Genomic DNA, 20,501 nt, shown 5'->3' on the forward strand with positions numbered 1-20,501 from the left:
GCTCGTGGTTGCTTTTCATGTGTCAGCCCATGACGCTACGACGATATTAGTACCAACCATATCTTATCCGTTTGATTTACCAGTTACTCTTATCAAATCAAATATCACATGTATAATGAATTTCTCTCAAGTTCAAGATATCTTTGTTCATATAATCATGTTCTCAACATCTGATACGTATAATATCCACATAAGTATATATGTGCTAGAAATCATATAAAAACATATCGTCACATACCAAATCGATAGAAATCTCACGATAAAATCCAACGATATAGACCAACAAACATATATATATATATATATATATATATATATATATATAGTGATCAAATATATAAATTCTTACCTCTATCGTTGATTGATTAAATACAAAGACCACTGACTCACTTCACAGTTTATGAGTTGGGATGCAGTATCCTAATCAGAATCTTCTTGCGCGGATAACTCTCTCTACAGAATCAAATCAGATTATCAAAAAAAAAAATCAAATAGTGGACTAGTAACGTAAACTGCTTACCGATGTCCACCGGGGATCCATCACCAGGTCCCTCCGAGACCTTATTATCATCTTCCCAGGTCAACTAAAGAGAGAGGGACACCAACAAAGAGAAAGTGAGAGAGACGAGAGAGGAGAGAAAAAGAAGAGAGAGAAGACTCTTCTTTCTTCTCAAAATAAGGGAGAGCTCGTCTCTCCCTTTTCTCTTTGGATCAGAGAGGGCGACAAGCATGGTGGCCAACCCTAACGACAGTGGCTACAGGCGGCTTGTCGGCTACTGCCTCCCCAGTGGTGGTGGCCGATCGGCACAAAAAAGAGAAGAAGATCCCGAAAAAGGTGGAGGATGATCTATGGATAACTCCCTAACGGGTAACCACACACGTTCTCAAGAGGCCAAGTCAGCAGCGAACCTCGGTCGAATCCAACGGTCGATGGCGGTGGAACTTGCAAGAAGGACGCTGAAATAGGGCACTCCTATTTCAGAAGGTATTCTGGCAATTTACTGGCTCAAATCAATATGAACAAAGGCCAAGATGGCGGAGAAGAAAGAGAAGAGGACGAAGGATTCTTACCTCGATCCGACGAAGCTTCTAGTGGCTCTTTCGGTGAGAGGAAGAAAGCTTGGAAAGAGGGCATGGAATCGGCGGCTATTCTCGATGATTTTGGTGGAAAAAATCCAAGGAGGAGGAGGAGGGAAAAAATAAATAGCCAAGATCCTAGAGTTCGAGTCGAGCTTAAATTGCTCTCGAGAGGTCTCTGATTCTGTCGGAATTGGAGGAAGAGAAAGATTCTGAAAGGCCCGACCTCTTCAGGCTGGCCCACAAGCCCACAAAAATTGGATGGGGAGCATTCGGGCTGGGTCTGGCTACTCAAGGCCGGCCCACAAGCCCAAAACTCTGAGTTATCACATTATCCATTATTCAGCCAGCGACCAAACCCCGCGTGATGCCCGCCCCAAGTCCACTAGAGAACCTTTCAAAGGGCACGCCGTTGGACCGGAAGCCCAAAAAGCTAGATTCAGCAAGAGATTGATTGGAACTGGGGCCCGTTGCTTGGAAGCTTCCGCAAGACGATACCTAATAAGATTTAGGATTTTCTGGGCATCCTCTCTGCATGATATCATGTCATTGGCCGGCGATATTGCATGGATGCGTCTGCCAGAAAACGACCGAATGCCCCATTGAAGTGGATGAGCCCCTGACGACACACACACACACATACAAGAGATCATGCACGCACGTCGGTCCATCATGCTACCCTCTTTTGATCGATCGAACGTGTAGATGCATCAAAGTGAGTGGCTTTTTGCAAACTTTCCAGATGCTGCCGCTTTGCACATCGGAGCTTCCACGTGGCGGGCCACTATCCGGCAGACCGGGGATACCCAATAATTTTTCCGGTTCCTGCACCTGGGATTTTCGGCCAGGAGTGGACCCACCCACCGTCCGTGCTGTAGTAGTCCATTAAAAGATGAGATGGTGGAGTGGGAATGGCACCACAAGGACACCCGTCCGACACGATGGATACCAACAAGTTATATCGATCGCCTTCTTCTTTCGAAGCAACTACCAACAGAAACACGTACCGGTTCTGGATGAAAAGATAGGAGCACATGTAATATGTGCAGGTGCATCGACCTTCCGTCCCCATCGATGGAATCTAAGCACGACGCCGCCACGGCTTTCTCGCTGTGCCGTTCCATCCGCCTTCACCGAGCTTTCCCTTTCCCTTCCCCTTCCCCTTCCGTGCATCCTCCAATAATTCTGATGCGTGTATACATGTAATTTGTTCCTACGGTGGCACCGCCTTCCATCTGATCCGGACCGCCCAGCCTATTAAAAGAGCCGGCTCACCCAACAAACCGGCCGACCAAATGGCGTGGAAGAAAAATCTCGGCACCCAATGTATCTGCTGTTTCTTTTTCCTTTTCTCCATTTTCTACGCCGGGGACCGACCGACGGCAGGATCTAGAATTAATTTATGCTCTCCCTTACTTCCCATGAATGGGACGGCTAGAACGTATCTTGCATCAATTCAGCCCTCGCGGGGAAGCAAGGACTTTCAGATTCGTGGACGCAAGCAAGCAGCTCGATTCCCAGAAAATTAATGCGAACCGAGTTGCTTTCCTTTTCCGTGACCAAATCGCACATCCTACTCCTCCGGACCGCCAAAATTCGGACGACGGGCAACAAGCGGTGGTGACCGAAAGCTGACGTAAGGGCCCGGTTGCCCCGAAAAGACAAGAGGAGAGTTCGCGGGCCGATGGCCTTGCCCTCCCGTATCAAAAATAGCCCACCGATAACCAATCAAAAAAATAGCCCTCCCGCATCAGACGTCCCTCATCCTTTGTATCTTTTACTTTCTAGTGATATGGCTGGTTGTACTCACGTTAGATTTATATGAAATGAGTAGCCGTTTTACCCAAAAAAAATAAAAATAAAAATAAAAATAACCAATCAAAAAATTGTTTTCCTAATAATATGCAAGTTTTTACATGTTTACCTGCGGTAGCCGGTCCGGCCCAGAAAAGCGCGAGAACCGACGAAAAGACGGCGGTCGGTGGGCCCCCACCTTCTCTTCTGGTTTTCCCTCCCCATCTACCTTTCTTCCAGCGTGAACAAGTAAGAAGGGGCCAGAGAGAGCTTCCCTTCCTTCCTCGCCCCATCGCTGCCCTTGCCGCGCTCGCTCGCTCGCTCGTCCCTGTCTATGCTCCTCTTCTCCTACCCTCCCGATTAGTCCATTAACTTCCTAGGAATAATAATATATGCATATAAGCCCATTTATCCCCCGTCCTGCTTGGCGGGTTGGGTTGGGTTGGGTTGGCAGGTTGGTTGGTTATTCGCGGTGACAGAGGAGGGTAGCCTGAGCCCCGGCGCTCCTCTTCCCGGCTCCGATCCTTCCGCTACCGCCAGTTGAGGCTCCCGCCTTCTTCCCTCATAGGTAGGTAGGCATGCACAATTAAGGTAGTGGTTATATCTTTTATAAAGCATTAGGCCGGAAGACAGAGAACAGCACCACCCATCTATGGCTCCACTTCCACCGCCGACCACCACCACCACCACCACGTACTACACCCACTCGAGCAGCCTCCGCCGGAGGCAGGGCGAGCGGGCTGGAGAAGGACGAGGAGGGGGAGCGAGGAGGCCGCCTCCTCCGCCCCAGAGGTCGGCGTCGTTCCATGGTCGGACTGCGGCGGCGGCGGCGTCCCCCGTGGAGCACCGCCAGATGCGGCGGCCCAAGACCCAGCCAGACCTGCGTGCCGGGGGGAGAAACGGGACGACGGCATCAGGAGGGGCATCGCCGGAGGCGAAGATGCAGGGCAAGGGCGGCGACAGAATCTTCGAAGCGGCCGAGAGGAGGATGCCAGAGAAGGTGCTGGTGAACGTGACGGTTCAGAGGAGCTTGGGGCCGGTGCAGGTGATGGTGTCGACTGAGTGGTCCATCGGAGACCTCGTGGCGGCGGCGGCGAGGCAGTACGCCAAGGAAGGGAGGCGGCCCCCGCTGTCCACCACGGACCCTTCCGCCTTCGGCCTCCATTACTCCCAGTTCAGCCTCGAATGTAAGAACGAAATTCCATGCAAACGAGCAATCCGATACAAATGGATAACTTGGTTTTACATGGTATATAGGAGATTCTTGGATTCATCCGAGGCTTTCCTTCGTGTGCATCTGCTAGTTAGATCGTTATGCTCGTTTGAGAATATTATATCCTCTGTTTTTATGGTGCTGATCGATTGATGCAGCTTTGGATCCCAAGGAGAAGCTGAGTGGGTTGGGCTCCAGGAACTTTTTCCTCTGTCTCAAGTCCGTCCCGGGTAATTCAGACCCAGCGACTGCCTCCTCCTCGGCCGCCCCTTCTTCTTGTGCCGAACAAGCTCAGGAGTCCAAGATATCCATCCCTTGGCTTAGGTTCATGGCTTTCTTGCTGTAGCTTGATTAATATGTTTCTCTTTTGCTTTCGAATTACCAATTCCGCTACTGTTGAAATCTCTCGTCAGCCCGATGATTCCAGCTACCACATGGAGGTCGCAACCTCTGTTTGTTTAGGGTGGGTTGAATCAGTGGCATGCGTCGTGGATTGGTGTTGTCATAAGACCGGGAGGGATTAATTACAGTGTTCTGTGCTAGGATATTCACCAAGTTTGTATGAATCCATAAAGCTGATTTATATTTCCTGCATGCAGTTGAATGCAGCAGCTCCACACTCCCTGTGCTGTGCTCTACTTGGGGGGCTGCCTCAGCACCGTGTGCGTTCCTCTTTTCTTTTGCTCGTATCAAATGGCTGGGTTGAGACCATCGAGGTGGTAGCACGGTTGGAACGAAACTAAAATTCCACAGGAGTGGCCTATATTCGAAATGCACGAACGTCGATTAAATGCGGAGACCGGATGCCTCCCATCTGATTTATCCGATAAAATCGCCACCTGGTCTGCCAGTATTTAAGTGGTACTGGTGTGATGTACTCACACGTGGAAGGAGCTGCCACGTTGGTGGGGCTCCCTCGCGGACGGAAAGGATATAAATAAAATTTGTCTGTCCGTATCGAACATTTCTCAACGGAAAGGGGGCTCAGTAGGAGTTGCTATGCGGGTGAGGTTCTCCTCACCCTTTTTTTTATTTTCTTAGCAAGAAAAAAAAAGAAAAAAAAGAAAAGACTGGCTGGGGAATATTCTATTAGATTCCTTCACTTGAAAGACGCATGTCACTCCCGAGAGGAGAAGAAGCAAGGTCATCTGTTCGCCGGTTGTATGAGATAGAATAAGCCTAAGAATACGTATAGATATCAGAAAAAGGGCAAAAAATCTATGGATCCGTTCGTTTAATTTGTAATGATCGACAGCCCACGTCCGACCCTACCGGCTGATGCTACGTTTGTCGTTCACACTGGTAATTATTGAGCTCGAATGCCTTTTTTTTTGTTGTTGGGTGGGGGGGGGGGGGGGGGGGGGGGACTAATATAGAGTAAACTAACTAAATGACGTCACTCCCGGAGCCCGGCTCGCATCACTCAACAAGCAACTACACTCTTTGCTCGGCTCCACAACAACGTACTGAAATGGTACCCCTTGGGTATTAACCAAGATAAACAACTTAGACAAAAAACTAAAATATCACTCTACTCTGCTATAAAGATCAACAGCTATGGCAACACTGTCGTCAATACATGATCAGCATAATTGCCGCTGCGTGCTGCTCAAGCGAGACGGTTGCCACGTTGTTAACGTGCAGCCGATCATTACCATACAGTTAAAACATGTCACACCAAATCAGATAACAGATCAATATACTATCCTATATAAAGAGATGGTTCGAAAATCCTTAGATAAGCTCATGTGGATAACTTCTCTCTACAAATTTTTTTTCTTCCACACTATTGCTCTATTATTCTCACTTAGGCATCGGAGATTATTCATTAGAAACTTTTCAGCAAGTAGATTTTTTGCAAGTGAGCCTCGAAGGTAACTGGTTTCTCCTCACCTCAGTCTCATTTGATCTCATTTAGTTCAATTCTCACTGACCTCAGAGCAAGCCGAACAGTGCTCCGACCGCAGTTCAGAATTTAGCAGGAATATTCATTCTGTCAAACACCTCTTCTATGTCTTATTTGATTTCCACCCACCTATATCTATCTTTTAATTAGATTAATTATTCTTTCTGGGGGAAGATTTAGCATGGAAGGTTCGTGAGTTCATCTTTCTCATTGACTGCCTATAGTTACAATAATATGCATATAAAATTCTGGTATGATCAAATCAGCACTAATGCACCAATTTCCATCAAAACAATAAACATGAAAAATTCACATCAGTAGCATAATCATAGTGATCCTCGTTTTGCACTGTTCTATTTTCAAAATTCATATATTACTTTATTCCATCGATAGTTTAATTTTAAGCATAATATGTCGTGGAGACAATATAAACCAGAGTGACTACGACACCATTATAAACCGCATATGCTACTGTAGCAACTAATAAAGATCATTATTAATGAAGTAACTTTTGATATGAAATCATGATCGTTCTTCTTGCTGCTTCTAATATTGTTGCTTTGTGTGAATTTATCCTAACAACCTTAAGAATCTATATTGTTTAAGCACTATGATGTAGATAGCTAATGGAATAATTCTTTTTAATGAGACATGTGACTAATCATGTTGATTATTATCTTAACCCAATATCCGGTTCGGGCATGCGACACGGCTTCACACTTCTTAAGACAGAGTCTTGGAGAATATACTAGGTCTGAAAATTTATCATAATATTAATATCTATAATAAAAAATGATCTCAATTCATACCAAATAACAAAGTTAGTCTAATTATAAAATTTAATCATCCAACTAGCATCAAATGATACTCTATCCAATCATCCCCTCTACCTATGATATCAAGCATAGTCAAGTACTATGCAACTTGTAACTCCGAAAAAAGAATGAAGAAGAGAGGTGTGAGCTTTGCAGTCAGTAAAAATTCCAAAATGGTACATCTTAAGTAATAAAAAAATAATTAATTATAGATAAATAAATACTGCATCAATATTCGAAAAATATAGAAATGGCCGAGGTGGCCAGTGATAATTGGTCGATTTATAGTTGATGCTGGTATATCTATAATTTCTCCTTCCTCCTCCCACTTCCCTTCCTCTCTCTCTCTCTCTCTCTCTCTCTACGCCGGTCTACCATGTGGTGTGATGTTAGAAGAAATTTTGTGCAGCAGGGCATACTATTTTGAAGTCGCATTATTCCATGAGCACATAGCCTTCAGATTCGTGCCGCTGATCGATTCCGCATCCGATCTTCCTTACATCCCCGCCTTCTAATTTCTAAAGCAAAAAGATATATGGGCACATGGACCCGTTCACGTTCGGATTGGATTTGGATAAACAATTTGATATCAATTCAATGTGGACACCGATACCTCTCAATAAGCTTTACTAATTGGATTGGAATAAGAATTTCGGTACCGAGTAGATTCGGACACTGATATCTTCTCATAGATTTTATTGAATCTGGATTTTTTTTCTTTCTTTTTCTTTTTTGAATCCAAATCTTATATGATTAGAACCAGACCTTCTACTTGCATAACAAGCATGCAGCTATTAAAGAATAACATCCAATTTTATTTTGTAATAATAATTTATTTTACTTATTTAAATTTCCATCACTCATTAAAAAAATATCTGATATACACCATGATATTTCATATTTTATTAATCAATTATTTTATAAAAAATATATTATTTTAAAAATTTTAGTATTAAAAAATTCAAACATAAAAACTTCTATGTATTTCTGCAATTACATATCATTTTTATAAACTATCTAAAAAATAAATAATTCATGATTATGATTAAAGAGCAATAATAATTCATGATTATAAACAATATTAGTATATTTGTATCATATATTTTATTTAAAATAATTTTTATGTTAGTATTTTGACATAAATTTATTTGGACTTGTAATCTGAATCCTTGATTGAGTCCGTGCATATCGGACCATCACAATCCTGATTATAAAATTTATACTAATGTTTATTACTGAATTCGGTTCAAATGTAATTTACATCCAAACATTTTCCTATCTAATTAATTAATATCTCATTTATGTCTCCTTAGAATAAATATAGTTGTGATTAATATTCGATTCAATATTCGAAGTTTTCAGGCCTATACTAAAAGACTCCGCAAGAGAAGGTTCGAGATCCCCGCAGGGAACACGGGATGGACGGTGCGGCGGCTGCGGATGATTCGTATAGCGCAACGGACGGCGGAGATCCTCTAGCCGAGGTTCTCCGGGGGCGCTCCAAACCCTAGCTCCTGTTCCAATAAATGCCGTGTCCCCGTCGGCCCCTTCCCCCGCAGCTCTCTCGCTCGCGCTCTCTATCTCTCAACCAAGCCGCCTCTCGCCGTCCGCCTCGGTCGATCGATCGATGGAGTTCTGGGGTAAGTGCTCTCCTCCGCTGTTTATGGCCTCTCCGCCGCTTTATCTCCAAGACTTCTCGGTTAACGGTATTTTGCTATTATCGGTTCGGCTCGGTGTCCGGATTCTCGACACCACGTTTTAATCATGCGGAAGATTTATTTTGCTTTTCCAGTTCAATATTTTGTTCATACCTACGTCTTGCCGGAAATGAAGTCATGACTCTGCAATTGCTGCAAGGGTTTTGATCATTTCGCGGAAATCACTTCAAAGCAGTTCTTCTTCTTTCCACCCTTATCTTAAGCATTACGGTTGATGTGAATCTTGTGCTCATGAATTTGGAACCGTTATTCCTGATTCTTTCTACGCTGTATTTTTAATGAGGTCATACCCTCCACCTCCTCTTGAGTTTTCCTTGGAATTTTTTCACCAACTTATCTGCTACGAGTTTCAGGTGTGGAGGTCAAACCTGGGCAAACTGTTAAGTGCGATCCCGGAGACATCAAATGTTTGCATCTGTCACAGGTGGCTGCTGCTGTTGTGATGTCTTTCTTTGTTATGACCCGGTATTCAAGAAACCTCATCCTCTAACTCGAGCTTTTCCTCATTCTGTCTAGGCATCACTTGGGGAGACTAAGAAGGGCAAAGGAGACGAAAATGTGCCGATCTTTGTGAAATTCAATGATCAGAAGCTAGTCCTTGGAACTCTCTCCGCAGAGAAATGTGCCCAAATTTCATTTGACTTGGTATTCGAGAAGGAATTTGAATTGTCTCACAGCTCAAAGAATGCCAGTGTGTATTTCTGTGGGTACAAGGCGATCATGCAAGATGCTTTTGGATATCCTTCTAATTTTCCCTTTTACTTGCAATACCTTTGGTTTGGAAGCACTATGTCCAATCAATTTAAATGTTAAGATTATTTTGATATCCTTGACTGTATTTTTTTGCTCGCTTCGATCACTTCTGATGATGACTTTTCGGGTAATCTTTTTCCCCCCTACTTCAACTTTGCGAAAAATGTGATGCCCTACTTACAAGACCTAATGAACTTCGTTCCCCATGACATTTTGCAGATGACGAATCTGATTCTGAAGATGATCTGCAGATTGGCCAAAAAGCAAATGGTATGATTTTTCTGGATACTAAATGTGATTTATGGTCTATATATGCCTTGAAACTGCAGTGGTAAGAAATAATTTTGGTAGGGCCTATATGAAGCAATATGCTCACCTTTTAAGGTTTTTATGATTATGTGATTCAATAGGGCTTGTTGATTTTTTGGCCTGCATTCATATAACTGGTTCGTGCTTTTAGTCTAGTCATGTAACTACTAGATAATATTATCAGTTTGCTAGCATCTGCTGGTGAATTCTTGTTTTCTTAGATTATTGATGTTCTTGTAGTTGTCAGAACACTTCCGTTAAGTTAGCGTAACTAATTTGATAGGACCAATGTGGAATGTCTGCTTGATGGATAATTGAGACCCATAGGAGGGTCCATGTGAAAAGCCATTTTGTCCATTGCCAAACAACTGCTGAGAGCACAGCTTTCTGAGGTATATGGAAAGGATTGGTGTTTTGATCATATGCAACACCACTTGTTGTTAGTATACATCGCCAAAAGCTCATTTGTTCGGTAGTTACTATTGCTCTGCTTGTCAAGGAAACTGCCTTCAGCAAACTTAGTTTGATGGGATCAATGTAGAATACTGGCTAGTAAGGAGTCAAGACTGCAAACAAGATTGATTTGAAACACAATTTAAGATCTAATATGAATCACTCATCAATGAGATGACCATCATGATTTTTTGAATTGTCATCTAGTAATTTGTTGATCTTTTAATTGTGGTTTGCAATAACAGTTAAGAGTGGACCAATCAGAGTTTCAGTAGGCCTTCACTTGTTCAATAGGTATCGATTGTTTTAAAATATAGTGAATGCAGCTGCATATGTGCCTGCATATTCGGATGCTGTCCCTTGATTTCACCACATTGCCTATAGTACTACATACATGCCCCAAAGAGTTGGTCCACTTAATACTAAATGGCGGTATATACAGCTGTCTTAGCATTCTGCAGCTTCTTATGCAGTTCATCTAGCTTTATGGGCCACATATGCAGCCTACTCTTCTGTGAGACATGTAGATGAAGCTGGTTCGGTCTGATGGTTAGGGTCTTTCTCCTGTCTGATTTGGTTTCAGTTGTGCCTGATGCAGATATTAATAACTTTTAATATGCCAAAATGTATTATAACTATTGCTATTAGACATAAAGTACTAGGTACTAATTATTAGTTGTTATTAATATAGCTATTATTTGTCCAACAAACATTACTAACATAATTGCTGTTTTTTATAGTATTTATTTTATTTTATTATTATTATTTTTAATAGTTAAGAGTAGTAATTATGTATGTCTGCATATCTAGCCAGTATGCTGTGTATACTACTTGCATACAACCACCGCCATCTAACACACTGTTTATGTCATTTGCTGACATAATTTAACAGCATGCCTTGCCTTTTTTTTTATTTTACTTTGTTTTAAGGAAAGGTTCATTTTATGAAGGAGGATGGCCTTAACTTTTTTAAACTTCCTTTATGGGGTTATAGTATAGTTCTTAAACTAGGTATCATGTCATATCTTGAGTACCCATTTAATCAACCTACGGTTGCAATGCTAGTATTTTAACTTTTATGGTATTGTGAGTTGCCTCTATTTTTTTAATTTATCATGTGCCCGTGTTCTATAAGCTCTCCTGCTTCAAATGCATCAGATGGTTTTTCACCAATATCTCCTCTTTATGCTATACGTATTTAAAAAATTTATCATGTTTTAATGCTGATAACCAAGTGTTAAATTTGACGTTCAACTTTAGCATTCTGCTCAGTTTTTCCACTACTGGTTGCTGGTTATATTGATACTGAACATGTGCTATACATGTGAAAACGACTGACAAAGCTGGGCATGACTGTTATTTTTCCTTCCCATCATTTAGCAGGACTTGCCCCCACTACTAATTATGAGAGATCTTCATGTGTAAGTGCTGAAAGCCTGAGATGTTTTGGCGGTTTCCATGATATACTGGTATAGAAGTATTTGACACTTTTAATTTTTTTAGTTGCCCCTAGCCAAATGGGAAGATTGACATACAATTCGACCTTTCATGTCTGTTGGGTATCTGAAAACTTTGTGGTCTGGCTGATTTACTGTCCATGAATTCAGCACCACCTTTATTGCCTATTTTTTGAGTATCATTAGCTGGACTGCAGTTATGTTAATCTCTAGTGATGTGATTCTTCTACTAGTACAGCCTGACGGGTACTCGATGGGCATGACCATGTCTGGTTCTGACTTATAGAGAACACTGCATTAGCAGGAATAATGATGTGCAGTCATATGTCATGGAGCTCAAGAAGCATTTCCTTTTGTTGTTAAGCCCTTTGCTCCTTTGATTTACTAATGACCTTGCTGAAGCTGAATAGACTAACTTTATTGAAATCATAGAAAATAAATTTTATATTGATGTCCAGGCCTTACTAGCGATGTTAATTGTCGAAATTATTTCTCTGCTTTCCACTTTATTAACTTTGCGTTATGATTTCAACTTGTGTGTTTTTACCTTCTTGCTTCTTGGTCCTTTTGCTGGTAGTTTTTTATAAGCATTACGATTGGTATAATCAGGCAAGCTCGATGTCAAGGGTGAGCAGGGCAAGTCTGCCACAGGAAAGGTTGGCAATAAGGTGGACGCTTCAGCTGCTAAGCCCAAGGCTAAGACAAAGGAATCAGGAAAGGCTGATAAGCTGAAGGCAGACGAGGATGCTGAAGATGATGAGGATGAGGAGGATGAAGAGGACGAGGAGGAAGATGACTCTGAAGAAGTATCTGATGAAGATGAGGTCTGTAGGAAGTTTCACATACTCCTTTCTGATCAATCAACATCTACCTTTGTGGCATTCATGTTCCTGGTACCTTTGTTATCCTAGGGAACACTATTCCAGTATGTTCTCTTGGTTCTTTAGGCACATCAAAGAAGAATTGGAACTTAAAGCACTTAGGATTATTTTTTAGTTGACAAAGCCAAAAGTCAAGCATTGATTATTATGTAATTCTTGGATGGGCTTTCTACAACAATGATTTCTCTACTCTTGGAAATCTTACTAATATATATGTTTTTTGATTCAGGACTTGGTGCAAGCACTGGGTGACAGTGATGATGAAGATGAGGATTCAGAGGAGGAAGATGAAGCTACACCCAAGAAGGTAATCAGAGTGGATACTCTTTTTAATTGTACTAATTTGGTAATGTTGCTGAGAGTATTGTTCATTCTGCAATTCGCTGTGTAGGCTGAAACTGGCAAGAAGAGACTGGCCGACTCAGCTTTGAAAACACCTGGTTCGGAAAAGAAGGCAAAAATTGAGAAAACAGGTTAGTGTTCCAGGTTATTAACCCTCAATCTTCATATGCTCATGTGAAAGCTCCTAATGGTTGCATCCTCATAGGTCGGTAGTAGTTATATATATTGTAGACATAGGTTCTGGAAACAGATAAGCCTAGAAGTTAGGTATTTTGAAAAAAATGTAGATTCTTTTTTGCCGAAATGTTCAAAAAGAATTATAATATTTAGAAATTAGAAATAAGTTGTCCAAAATAAACATTTCGACCGATAACAATAATTATAGGAGTGGCAAGAATTATGGCTATTGTTAAAAACACCGCCACCACCAACACATATTACCATGCTATTTAATCTACGATTTTCAATTTAGGAATGTTTGACTAGCATGTCACAAATTTTATCGATAATTTTACAACTTTTTTGTTGATGTAATACTTGCAACCTTAACTTGGAGAATCATTTTGTGGATGAAAGAAGTCATTGATAGTTTGAAATTTACCCTATACAGGTGCTGTTGGCAAGAAGGGTCAAACTGCAACTCCAGCCCCTGCTAAACAGGCAGGGAGAACACCAGCAGACAGTGACAAATCGAAGCAGCAGACCCCTAAATCCTCTGGATCAGTGAGCTGCAAGTCATGTTCCAAGTACGTCCGTCCCATGGCATTTGTATTTCCTAGATTCACCATTTCTGTTTCCTAGATATAACTGTGTCTAAATCGGTCTCTCAATTTTTTTTTTTTTTTTTGTTTCCTCTACAGAACTTTTGGCTCTGAAAATGCTGTTCAAGCTCATACAAAAGCGAAGCACAGCGGTGGTAAGTAGGGGAATTACGGAACCCCTCAGTTTTGTAGTAGTACTCAACGTAGGGAATGATCGAAGAGGTACGTGGTTGTGGCGTGGTAGGGTTGGGAATTGGGTTCTGCTTTGAGTTCCACCGGCTGGGAGGCAAAAGACCTGCGACCAGCAATGCCATTTTTGAGTTTAAATTGTTACTGTTAAACCCAGTCTTGTTATGCAACATTTAAAAATGCTTTAATGCTTTCTTAAGGATGATGTTTTTTATATGCTGCTGTCTGGTTGCTGTTTTACTGTAGGGCAGGTTGGTTATCGCCCTTCCTGATTTGTGCTGGTTTTTTGCCTTTGTAGATTAGATATTGTTTATTATCTAAGGCTGGCCTCCGTGGTTCGAGCAACCATCGGCTCAACTAAGGACTTAGGTGAGTTTCGCAAACAAGGCCTCGCTCCTCACGGATGGCTGGCCTTAAGACCTCTTTTAGGGAGAAAATACTGTATGGCCTTTCAAAAGTACTTTTGAAACAAGGATGTTTTATAAATATTTTAGAAAGCTAAAAATAGTTTTTTTTTTGGAGAAGCTTCATTTTCAAGTTGTGAGCAATTTTAGGCTCAACTCAGGATTTAGGTGAGTTTCTCAAACAAGGCGCCTCACGGGTGGCTGGCCCTAATCATCATGCCGGCAGGTCAGGCGGGCTCAGTTTGCGCAGGTCTTTCTTTCCAACTACTACCCAAATGTAAATTGCTATCAGAGGAAAGAGATCTGGTGGCTGAAATAGGTTTGTGTTTGAAGTCTGACTTTAAAGCTCTTGTAGAAGGTTGTTCGTTGCACGTTTCTCGTGCGAATGCAATTATGATGACCGTAGATTTCTTTTGTACGTAGAAAGGGGAAAAGGAATTGCTTGAGATTCCGTGTTATCTAATATTAGATGTTTAAGAGTGTCATCTTCCATGGCATTACATAAGTTTTACCATGACATTGTATGCTTTCTACTCTCTCTTTGCAGTAACCTGGCAACGTTAGAGGGAGTCTGTTCCTTGCACGAATCTGTTATTTGCGCAACCATTCCTGTTCCTGCTGCGACAACTCGCGCAGAACTGGAGTTCGGGCAGCAAAAGTGTACGAAGAATTAGGTTCATCTTAGGTTTTAGCCATTTGTGTTTGCTGCTGCTGCTGTATGGATGCATGTGGAACCCACTTTCGTAGCAAGAGCACAGACCATGATCGATCAAAACCATCGTAGGTTTTTTTTTAACAAGGCTTAATGAACCGTCCTAAGATTTTTCGTTAGTGTTATATCGATCAATTTAGCCAAATTGCCCCCGGCAAGTGCCTGTTCAGTGCCATCAAAGTAGGCTGTGTCCGAAGGCATCTATGTGTGCTTTCGAGCAATTTTTTAAATATTGCCGGTTGCGATCTTGAAGAAGAACAACGCGTTTCTCGATCGATGCTTGAACACATGTGGGTATCAAAGGTTGATCGCGCAAGCGCACAATTCATGCCCACTCAAAAGTCAATCAGTGAATACTAAAATCAGAAGAAAGCATAGTGAGGTTTTTTTTGTATAAAAAAATTCCCACAGAACAGGACATTGAACCTGCCGCATCAGCTGCACGGTGGAGGAAAATGGGCTACAAGCTATTAGCAGAACAGGTGGTTTTCCAAAATGATCCATGACTTCGTCCCCACTAACCAACTTCCACATACGACGCAGCAAAATGAAATATTTGGAAAGCCTAAGGAGCAAACTTAAACACCTTATGCATCAGTTATCGAATCCTTGGTTTTGTTGCGTCTGGTCACGATGCAGACCGCCATTCTGAGTTAAACCATTACCATCTTGACCATTTGGTTGTTCTTGTTGGCAGATTCTGCCTTTTCTCTTCCTGATCCACTGCCCTATTTTGGCTCTCCATGCTGCACTACCTTCCTTAACCGAGCTTTTATTTCTTCCCCCAATCTTGTGGGAGGCAGAAAGCATAATGAAACAAGAAAAAAATATAAAAAAAAGTACATAAAATTTATGTAGTTCGCCCTATTAATCCTATTATCCACGAGCAGAGACGATGCTATTTATTATCAGTTTGTGAAAAATAAGCACCAGTCTCTAGCTTGTATAAAATATCAATTATCGTTTATAAAAAAAATAAATACCAGTCTCCTTAGGGTTTTGCCGATGACTGCTTTTCTGTTTTATTTGTTCCAAAAATGGAAGCTTGTTGACTCATGGGAACAAAATATAAATTTCGAAAAAGCATAAAATAATTAGATGAAATCATCCTTTTCTTTTATATGCACTGGAATCATATTCTACCATGTTTTGCCGTTGACATACAATTTTTTTAAATGTTTATTTTCCTTTTTTACAATAGTGAGTATGTTGCTCCCATATATTACAACACGACATCCTAATACACTTTTTTCATATTTGCTCTCATATGCCAATATGCCAACCTTATTTGCTAACTAGCACACTTGCCGAATATTTTCTTCCAAATCTCCAATTATATAATGCATCAAGACAGTCGGTTTATGAGAATCATTGTGCAAGCATTTTAGGAATTTATTTTGTTGGTATGTTGCCCCAGCTCTAATTTCATGTGGTAATAAAATTAGATATGACTGCCCTGGCATATATTCTTCATTTAATACAAAACTATGTTTGGCTTGATCTTGCACGAACGTAAGCTGGTTCAAAATTCTACAATTTTATGAAAAATAATGTTTGTAAAAAAATCAAGTCAACAATCGGATAACAAAATGTCATGAGATATTATAAAAACGGCTTTGTTTTTCCCCCAACCTAAATACAAGAAATATTAGAGGAGAAACACCTTGTTTTAGTACGTATCTGGGATATGGGTTTGGTTTACCCTCCGCGCTCTCGCTTTATTAAAAAAAAAAAACAAAATATAAATAAATATTTTCTGGTTGGCTTGGCCGTGGGTACGATGCAACAAGACGTGATCATAGATGGATTTCTGCCTGCTGTTCGGTGACTCCACCCGCCCATCCATACCGTCCAAGACCGCAACCACCCGCCCAAGACACAGGGCGTCGTGCCCGGCTTTCTCTTGCGACTCCGCGCAGAGGAGCGCATCCTCGCACACGGCGACAAAACCCGCGCGTGCCTCCGCCTGCCACCCGTCCCTCGTCGACCATATCTTACCCTGGTTCCCTCCAACCTCCCCCTTTCTTTTCTAATACCTCTTATCTCGTATAAACCCCCTCACACACATACTCTCTCCCTTCCACCCTCACCCAACCCCAACCCTAAAACGAAAGAAGAGAAAGATGGCAGCAGCGGCCTCCCTGACCTGCGCCGGCGCCGCCTTCGCCGCGAAGCTCCTCGCCCCCATATCCCCCGCTCGCCTCCGCCCGATCTCCACCACCCGCATCCCTCGCCTCGTCTCGTTCCCCGCCCCCCTCCGCTCTCGTCACCACCCGATCAGGCGGATCTCTGCCTCCACCGCTGCCCCGGCCGCGACGACCATCATCGCCGTCGGGGACAAGCTTCCGGACGCCACCCTCGCCTATTTCGACCCCGCCGGGGAGCTCCAGACCGTGGCCGTCTCGGAGCTTACGAAGGGCAAGAAGACCATCCTCTTCGCGGTGCCCGGAGCCTTCACCCCGACCTGCTCCCAGAAGCACCTCCCCGGGTTCGCGGAGAAGGCTGGCGAGCTCAAGGCGAAGGGCGTCGACACCATCGCCTGCGTCTCCGTCAACGATGCCTTCGTGATGCGGGCCTGGAAGGAGAACCTCAAGGTTGGGGACGAGGTTCAGCTGCTCGCCGACGGCAACGGGGACTTCACGCGCGCCCTCGGCGTGGAGCTCGACCTCCGGGACAAGCCCGCCGGCCTGGGCGTCCGCTCTCGGCGCTACGCGATGCTGGTCGATGACGGGGTCGTCAAGGTTCTCAACTTGGAGGAGGGCGGGGCTTTCACCTTCAGCGGCGCCGACGACATGCTCAAGGCCCTCTGAGAGATGCTCCACCATCCTCTCCCTTCACCCTTTTTCTTTGTCGCTCTGCAGGTTGGTGGATCTTTGGTTGTTCTCCTTCCGTTCCTCTCCTTTCTGTTCCCTCTCTCTCTCAAGCAGCTCTATGCTTCTGGTGAATTCGGATGTTCTGTTATCTAATCTAATATAATTTGACCTGTTTCTGGATCACTGGATGTTCGACTGGTGATTTGGCTGTCATCAAACATATTCCTTTGATACTTAATTTACTATTTGCTCGACTCCAGGGGAAAACAGAAAAGCATGATGATGGTTTCATTCAATGCCCGCTCAAAATAACATGCGGAACACATGTTTGTCAGAATGCCAAACACACCGTGAAATAAGCCGTCAGAAAACCCAATGCTAGTACAGAGCGCACTCATGGATTTTTTTTTTTAATAAAAAATCTGATATGGCATAGACTTAGGTTTGTATGACATGGATATACAAGTAACTGCTCCTCTCTTCCATAGGCTAAATTGTCTTGAACTTTGATTACTTGCTGTTGCAAGACTTGATAACCAGATGTGCAAGGACCAGCTTTCTTTGTTGGATTCTCAGACTTCTCCAAAGATGCTTCGTAATGGGTTGCTCAAACACTACACCATCCTTTGTATTGAGTAATCTTGGAGAATGAATGTTCTTGCTTTTATAGATCTTGAACTGAGACTACACAAGTGCAAAGATAGGCCATAACAGCAAAAGAATGCTTCAGTAGGGGGTTGTATTACCTGGTCCCTTCTTTATAACCCAAAGTACCCCGATATGACTTTTAGATATAATTATAGGCATGACATCTAATTGTCATTTCACAAGGACAAAATTTTAAAGTTTACAACCTGTTACGAATTAGACACTTGCCAAACAGGCATTCCTGAGCTTATCTTGATGTTGTTGTGCAAAATCTTACGTGTATGCTCAAATAATTTTCAAGCATATATTATTGGTGTTCGGAATTGGATTTGGTGCTCAAGCTTAAGCTACGAACTTGATTACTGAATGATCCTAACATTGCATTTGGTTCCTGAATAATTTTAAGCAGTATATTTGAATAACTTTATCAAATATGTAATTGTTCCTTGTTAATCAGCCAAAACTATTCTGTCCCCCCCTCAGAATAGTTTTAAATAGATTCAAACTGAATAGATACTAAGATGGTATTTTCAGTTTTTTTGAAATCCCAAAAGCCCTCCTCATTATCAGGGCTTTGTTCAAGAGCCAAAAAAAAGTTGTTCGCTAAATAATACTAAATAAAGCTGTAAGAGTGAACTTTGTTTATGTTTATTCATATTTATTTGGGAACCAAATAGATGCTAAATATACTTAACCAACTTAGCACTTGAAAGTTTAGATAAAGATTGAAGCCTGAGCAAGTCATTCAAGGAAGGTACTTGATGGGCATTGTTATGGATTTCAAGTCTACACAAAGCGAGCAAAAAAAGTTTGGGCCTTTGAATTGACTTGGATGATCTGACATTCTGACAAGAGCTTTGCGAATATCATTGAGCATTGTTGGAGTTTATCAAGTATTGGGTCTTAGTGTCATTTATTTTAGTTATATTTTCTGTTTTAGCAATGTTTTTTTTAGCATAGTGTGACAAGGATTGAATTTAAGTGACCAGTTCAGTCACATATGATATCAAAGAGTCATGAACAGTAATGCTACAACACCGTGCCTTTTAATTTTTTTTTTCTCTGGGATTTTTCGTGAACATTATATGCTGAATTTTTCATCAATAAAATCAAGTTCTCTTTCTCTTTTATCTGAATGTGAAGCATGGAATATGGGTGTCAGGCCCCAGAAAGCAACTCCTTACTGAACTGGTTCGGTTTGAGATCAGCTTGTTTTCTCTTCTTCTTCCTTCACAAAAATATCTCCTCGCTGCATTTTTCTATTTTCTTTCATTTCTTTTTCCTCATTTCTGCTATATTACAGCCTGAAGCAAATACCCTTCTATCATTGTTGCTGTTTTCTCATAGCAGTTACTTTACAACAATCAATCAACACCTATTTCAGGCCTTGATCTGTCTAAAACTTGATTTGTGTGAGTCCAATCAGATCTGCAACTTCTGTAGACCTGTTAGCCCTCTTTGCTTGGTTTAAAAAATAACCTTGCAATGAATCGCAAATCCAAGACCTAGTTCTTGGATTGTGTTGATTCATACTATATTTGAAAATTAGGTTTCAAATCTTGGGCTGTCAAACACGGTCTATAAGCGGGAAAAGATAAAATATTGGATCTGGACAGCAATTGTAGCATATTCGCAATCAATCAACACCTATTTCAGGCCTTGATCTGTCTAAAACTTGATTTGTGTGAGTCCAATCAGATCTGCAACTTCTGTAGACCTGTTAGCCCTCTTTGCTTGGTTTAAAAAATAACCTTGCAATGAATCGCAAATCCAAGACCTAGTTCTTGGATTGTGTTGATTCATACAATATTTGAAAATTAGGTTTCAAATCTTGGGCTGTCAAACACGGTCTATAAGCGGGAAAAGATAAAATATTGGATCTGGACAGCAATTGTAGCATATTCGCCGAAGTGAACAAAGCTTCATTGCTTTGCAAATTCTGGTAACTTTTGATACTTTTGCTGCAAGATCATGTGCTTTTTTTGAGAAAACCTACTGTCCCGATCTGATTTCAGCAAATGACATTTAGGCATCTATATCAAGTTATCTTCTTTGCATTAGAATAGGGTATAATTTGAGTCTCAAGCCATATGTATATATTTTTTATTTTCATTTTAGATTGCTGTTTAGTGGTGCATAGTGTAATATTTTCAGATATCTATATCCATAGAATTTAATTTTATATAAGTTTGAGTTAGGGTTTATCATATTTATATGGCACTAAATTCTACATTAGCACTGCAATAAGGTACTGAA

At 41.8% G+C, this 20,501-nt stretch overlaps 3 protein-coding genes across 5 annotated transcripts; all 3 read left to right on the forward strand.

Moving 5' to 3' along the window:
• The first annotated feature begins 2,994 nt into the window (after window positions 1-2,994).
• On the forward strand, window positions 2,995-5,411 carry LOC103717690 (uncharacterized). 3 transcript variants are annotated; one of them, XM_089927025.1, is made up of 3 exons: window positions 3,012-4,058; window positions 4,243-4,408; window positions 4,684-5,411. In XM_089927025.1, exons 1-3 carry the CDS (start codon window positions 3,524-3,526, stop codon window positions 4,685-4,687), a joined length of 705 nt encoding a protein of 234 aa, XP_089783151.1. In that variant the 5' UTR covers window positions 3,012-3,523; the 3' UTR covers window positions 4,688-5,411. The 3 variants fall into 3 exon arrangements, with proteins under 3 accessions (XP_008804391.1, XP_089783151.1, XP_008804389.1); XM_008806167.5 differs by having other exon boundaries at window positions 4,525-4,701; XM_008806169.6 differs by lacking the exon at window positions 4,684-5,411 and having other exon boundaries at window positions 2,995-4,120; window positions 4,243-4,491.
• A 2,738-nt stretch (window positions 5,412-8,149) lies between these two features.
• On the forward strand, window positions 8,150-13,882 carry LOC103717689 (histone deacetylase HDT2-like). Its single transcript, XM_008806166.6, has 10 exons — window positions 8,150-8,445; window positions 8,877-8,947; window positions 9,040-9,260; window positions 9,384-9,403; window positions 9,496-9,546; window positions 12,105-12,319; window positions 12,606-12,683; window positions 12,768-12,849; window positions 13,329-13,464; window positions 13,579-13,882. Exons 1-10 carry the CDS (start codon window positions 8,433-8,435, stop codon window positions 13,640-13,642), a joined length of 951 nt encoding a protein of 316 aa, XP_008804388.1. The 5' UTR covers window positions 8,150-8,432; the 3' UTR covers window positions 13,643-13,882.
• A 2,728-nt stretch (window positions 13,883-16,610) lies between these two features.
• Window positions 16,611-17,851, forward strand: LOC103717688 (Thioredoxin superfamily protein). Its single transcript, XM_008806165.6, has one exon. It carries the CDS (start codon window positions 16,908-16,910, stop codon window positions 17,592-17,594), a length of 687 nt encoding a protein of 228 aa, XP_008804387.2. The 5' UTR covers window positions 16,611-16,907; the 3' UTR covers window positions 17,595-17,851.
• The last annotated feature ends 2,650 nt before the right edge of the window (window positions 17,852-20,501 follow it).

Source organism: Phoenix dactylifera, chromosome 13 (genome assembly GCF_051530095.1).
Source record: "Phoenix dactylifera cultivar Ajwa chromosome 13, Ajwa_hap1_PhDact_Kaust_v1.1, whole genome shotgun sequence".
Classification (NCBI taxonomy): domain Eukaryota; kingdom Viridiplantae; phylum Streptophyta; class Magnoliopsida; order Arecales; family Arecaceae; genus Phoenix; species Phoenix dactylifera.

Coding starts and splice junctions, on each gene's coding strand:
- LOC103717689 (XM_008806166.6), top strand. Junction 12,320..12,605: donor AAGTATCTGATGAAGATGAG/GTCTGTAGGAAG, acceptor TTTTTGATTCAG/GACTTGGTGCAAGCACTGGG. Junction 13,465..13,578: donor AGCTGCAAGTCATGTTCCAA/GTACGTCCGTCC, acceptor TTTCCTCTACAG/AACTTTTGGCTCTGAAAATG.
- LOC103717690 (XM_008806167.5), top strand. CDS start 3,524: ATGGCTCCACTTCCACCGCCGACCACCACCACCACCACCACGTACTAC. Junction 4,059..4,242: donor CTCCCAGTTCAGCCTCGAAT/GTAAGAACGAAA, acceptor CGATTGATGCAG/CTTTGGATCCCAAGGAGAAG. Junction 4,409..4,524: donor ATATCCATCCCTTGGCTTAG/GTTCATGGCTTT, acceptor TACCACATGGAG/GTCGCAACCTCTGTTTGTTT.
- LOC103717688 (XM_008806165.6), top strand. CDS start 16,908: ATGGCAGCAGCGGCCTCCCTGACCTGCGCCGGCGCCGCCTTCGCCGCG.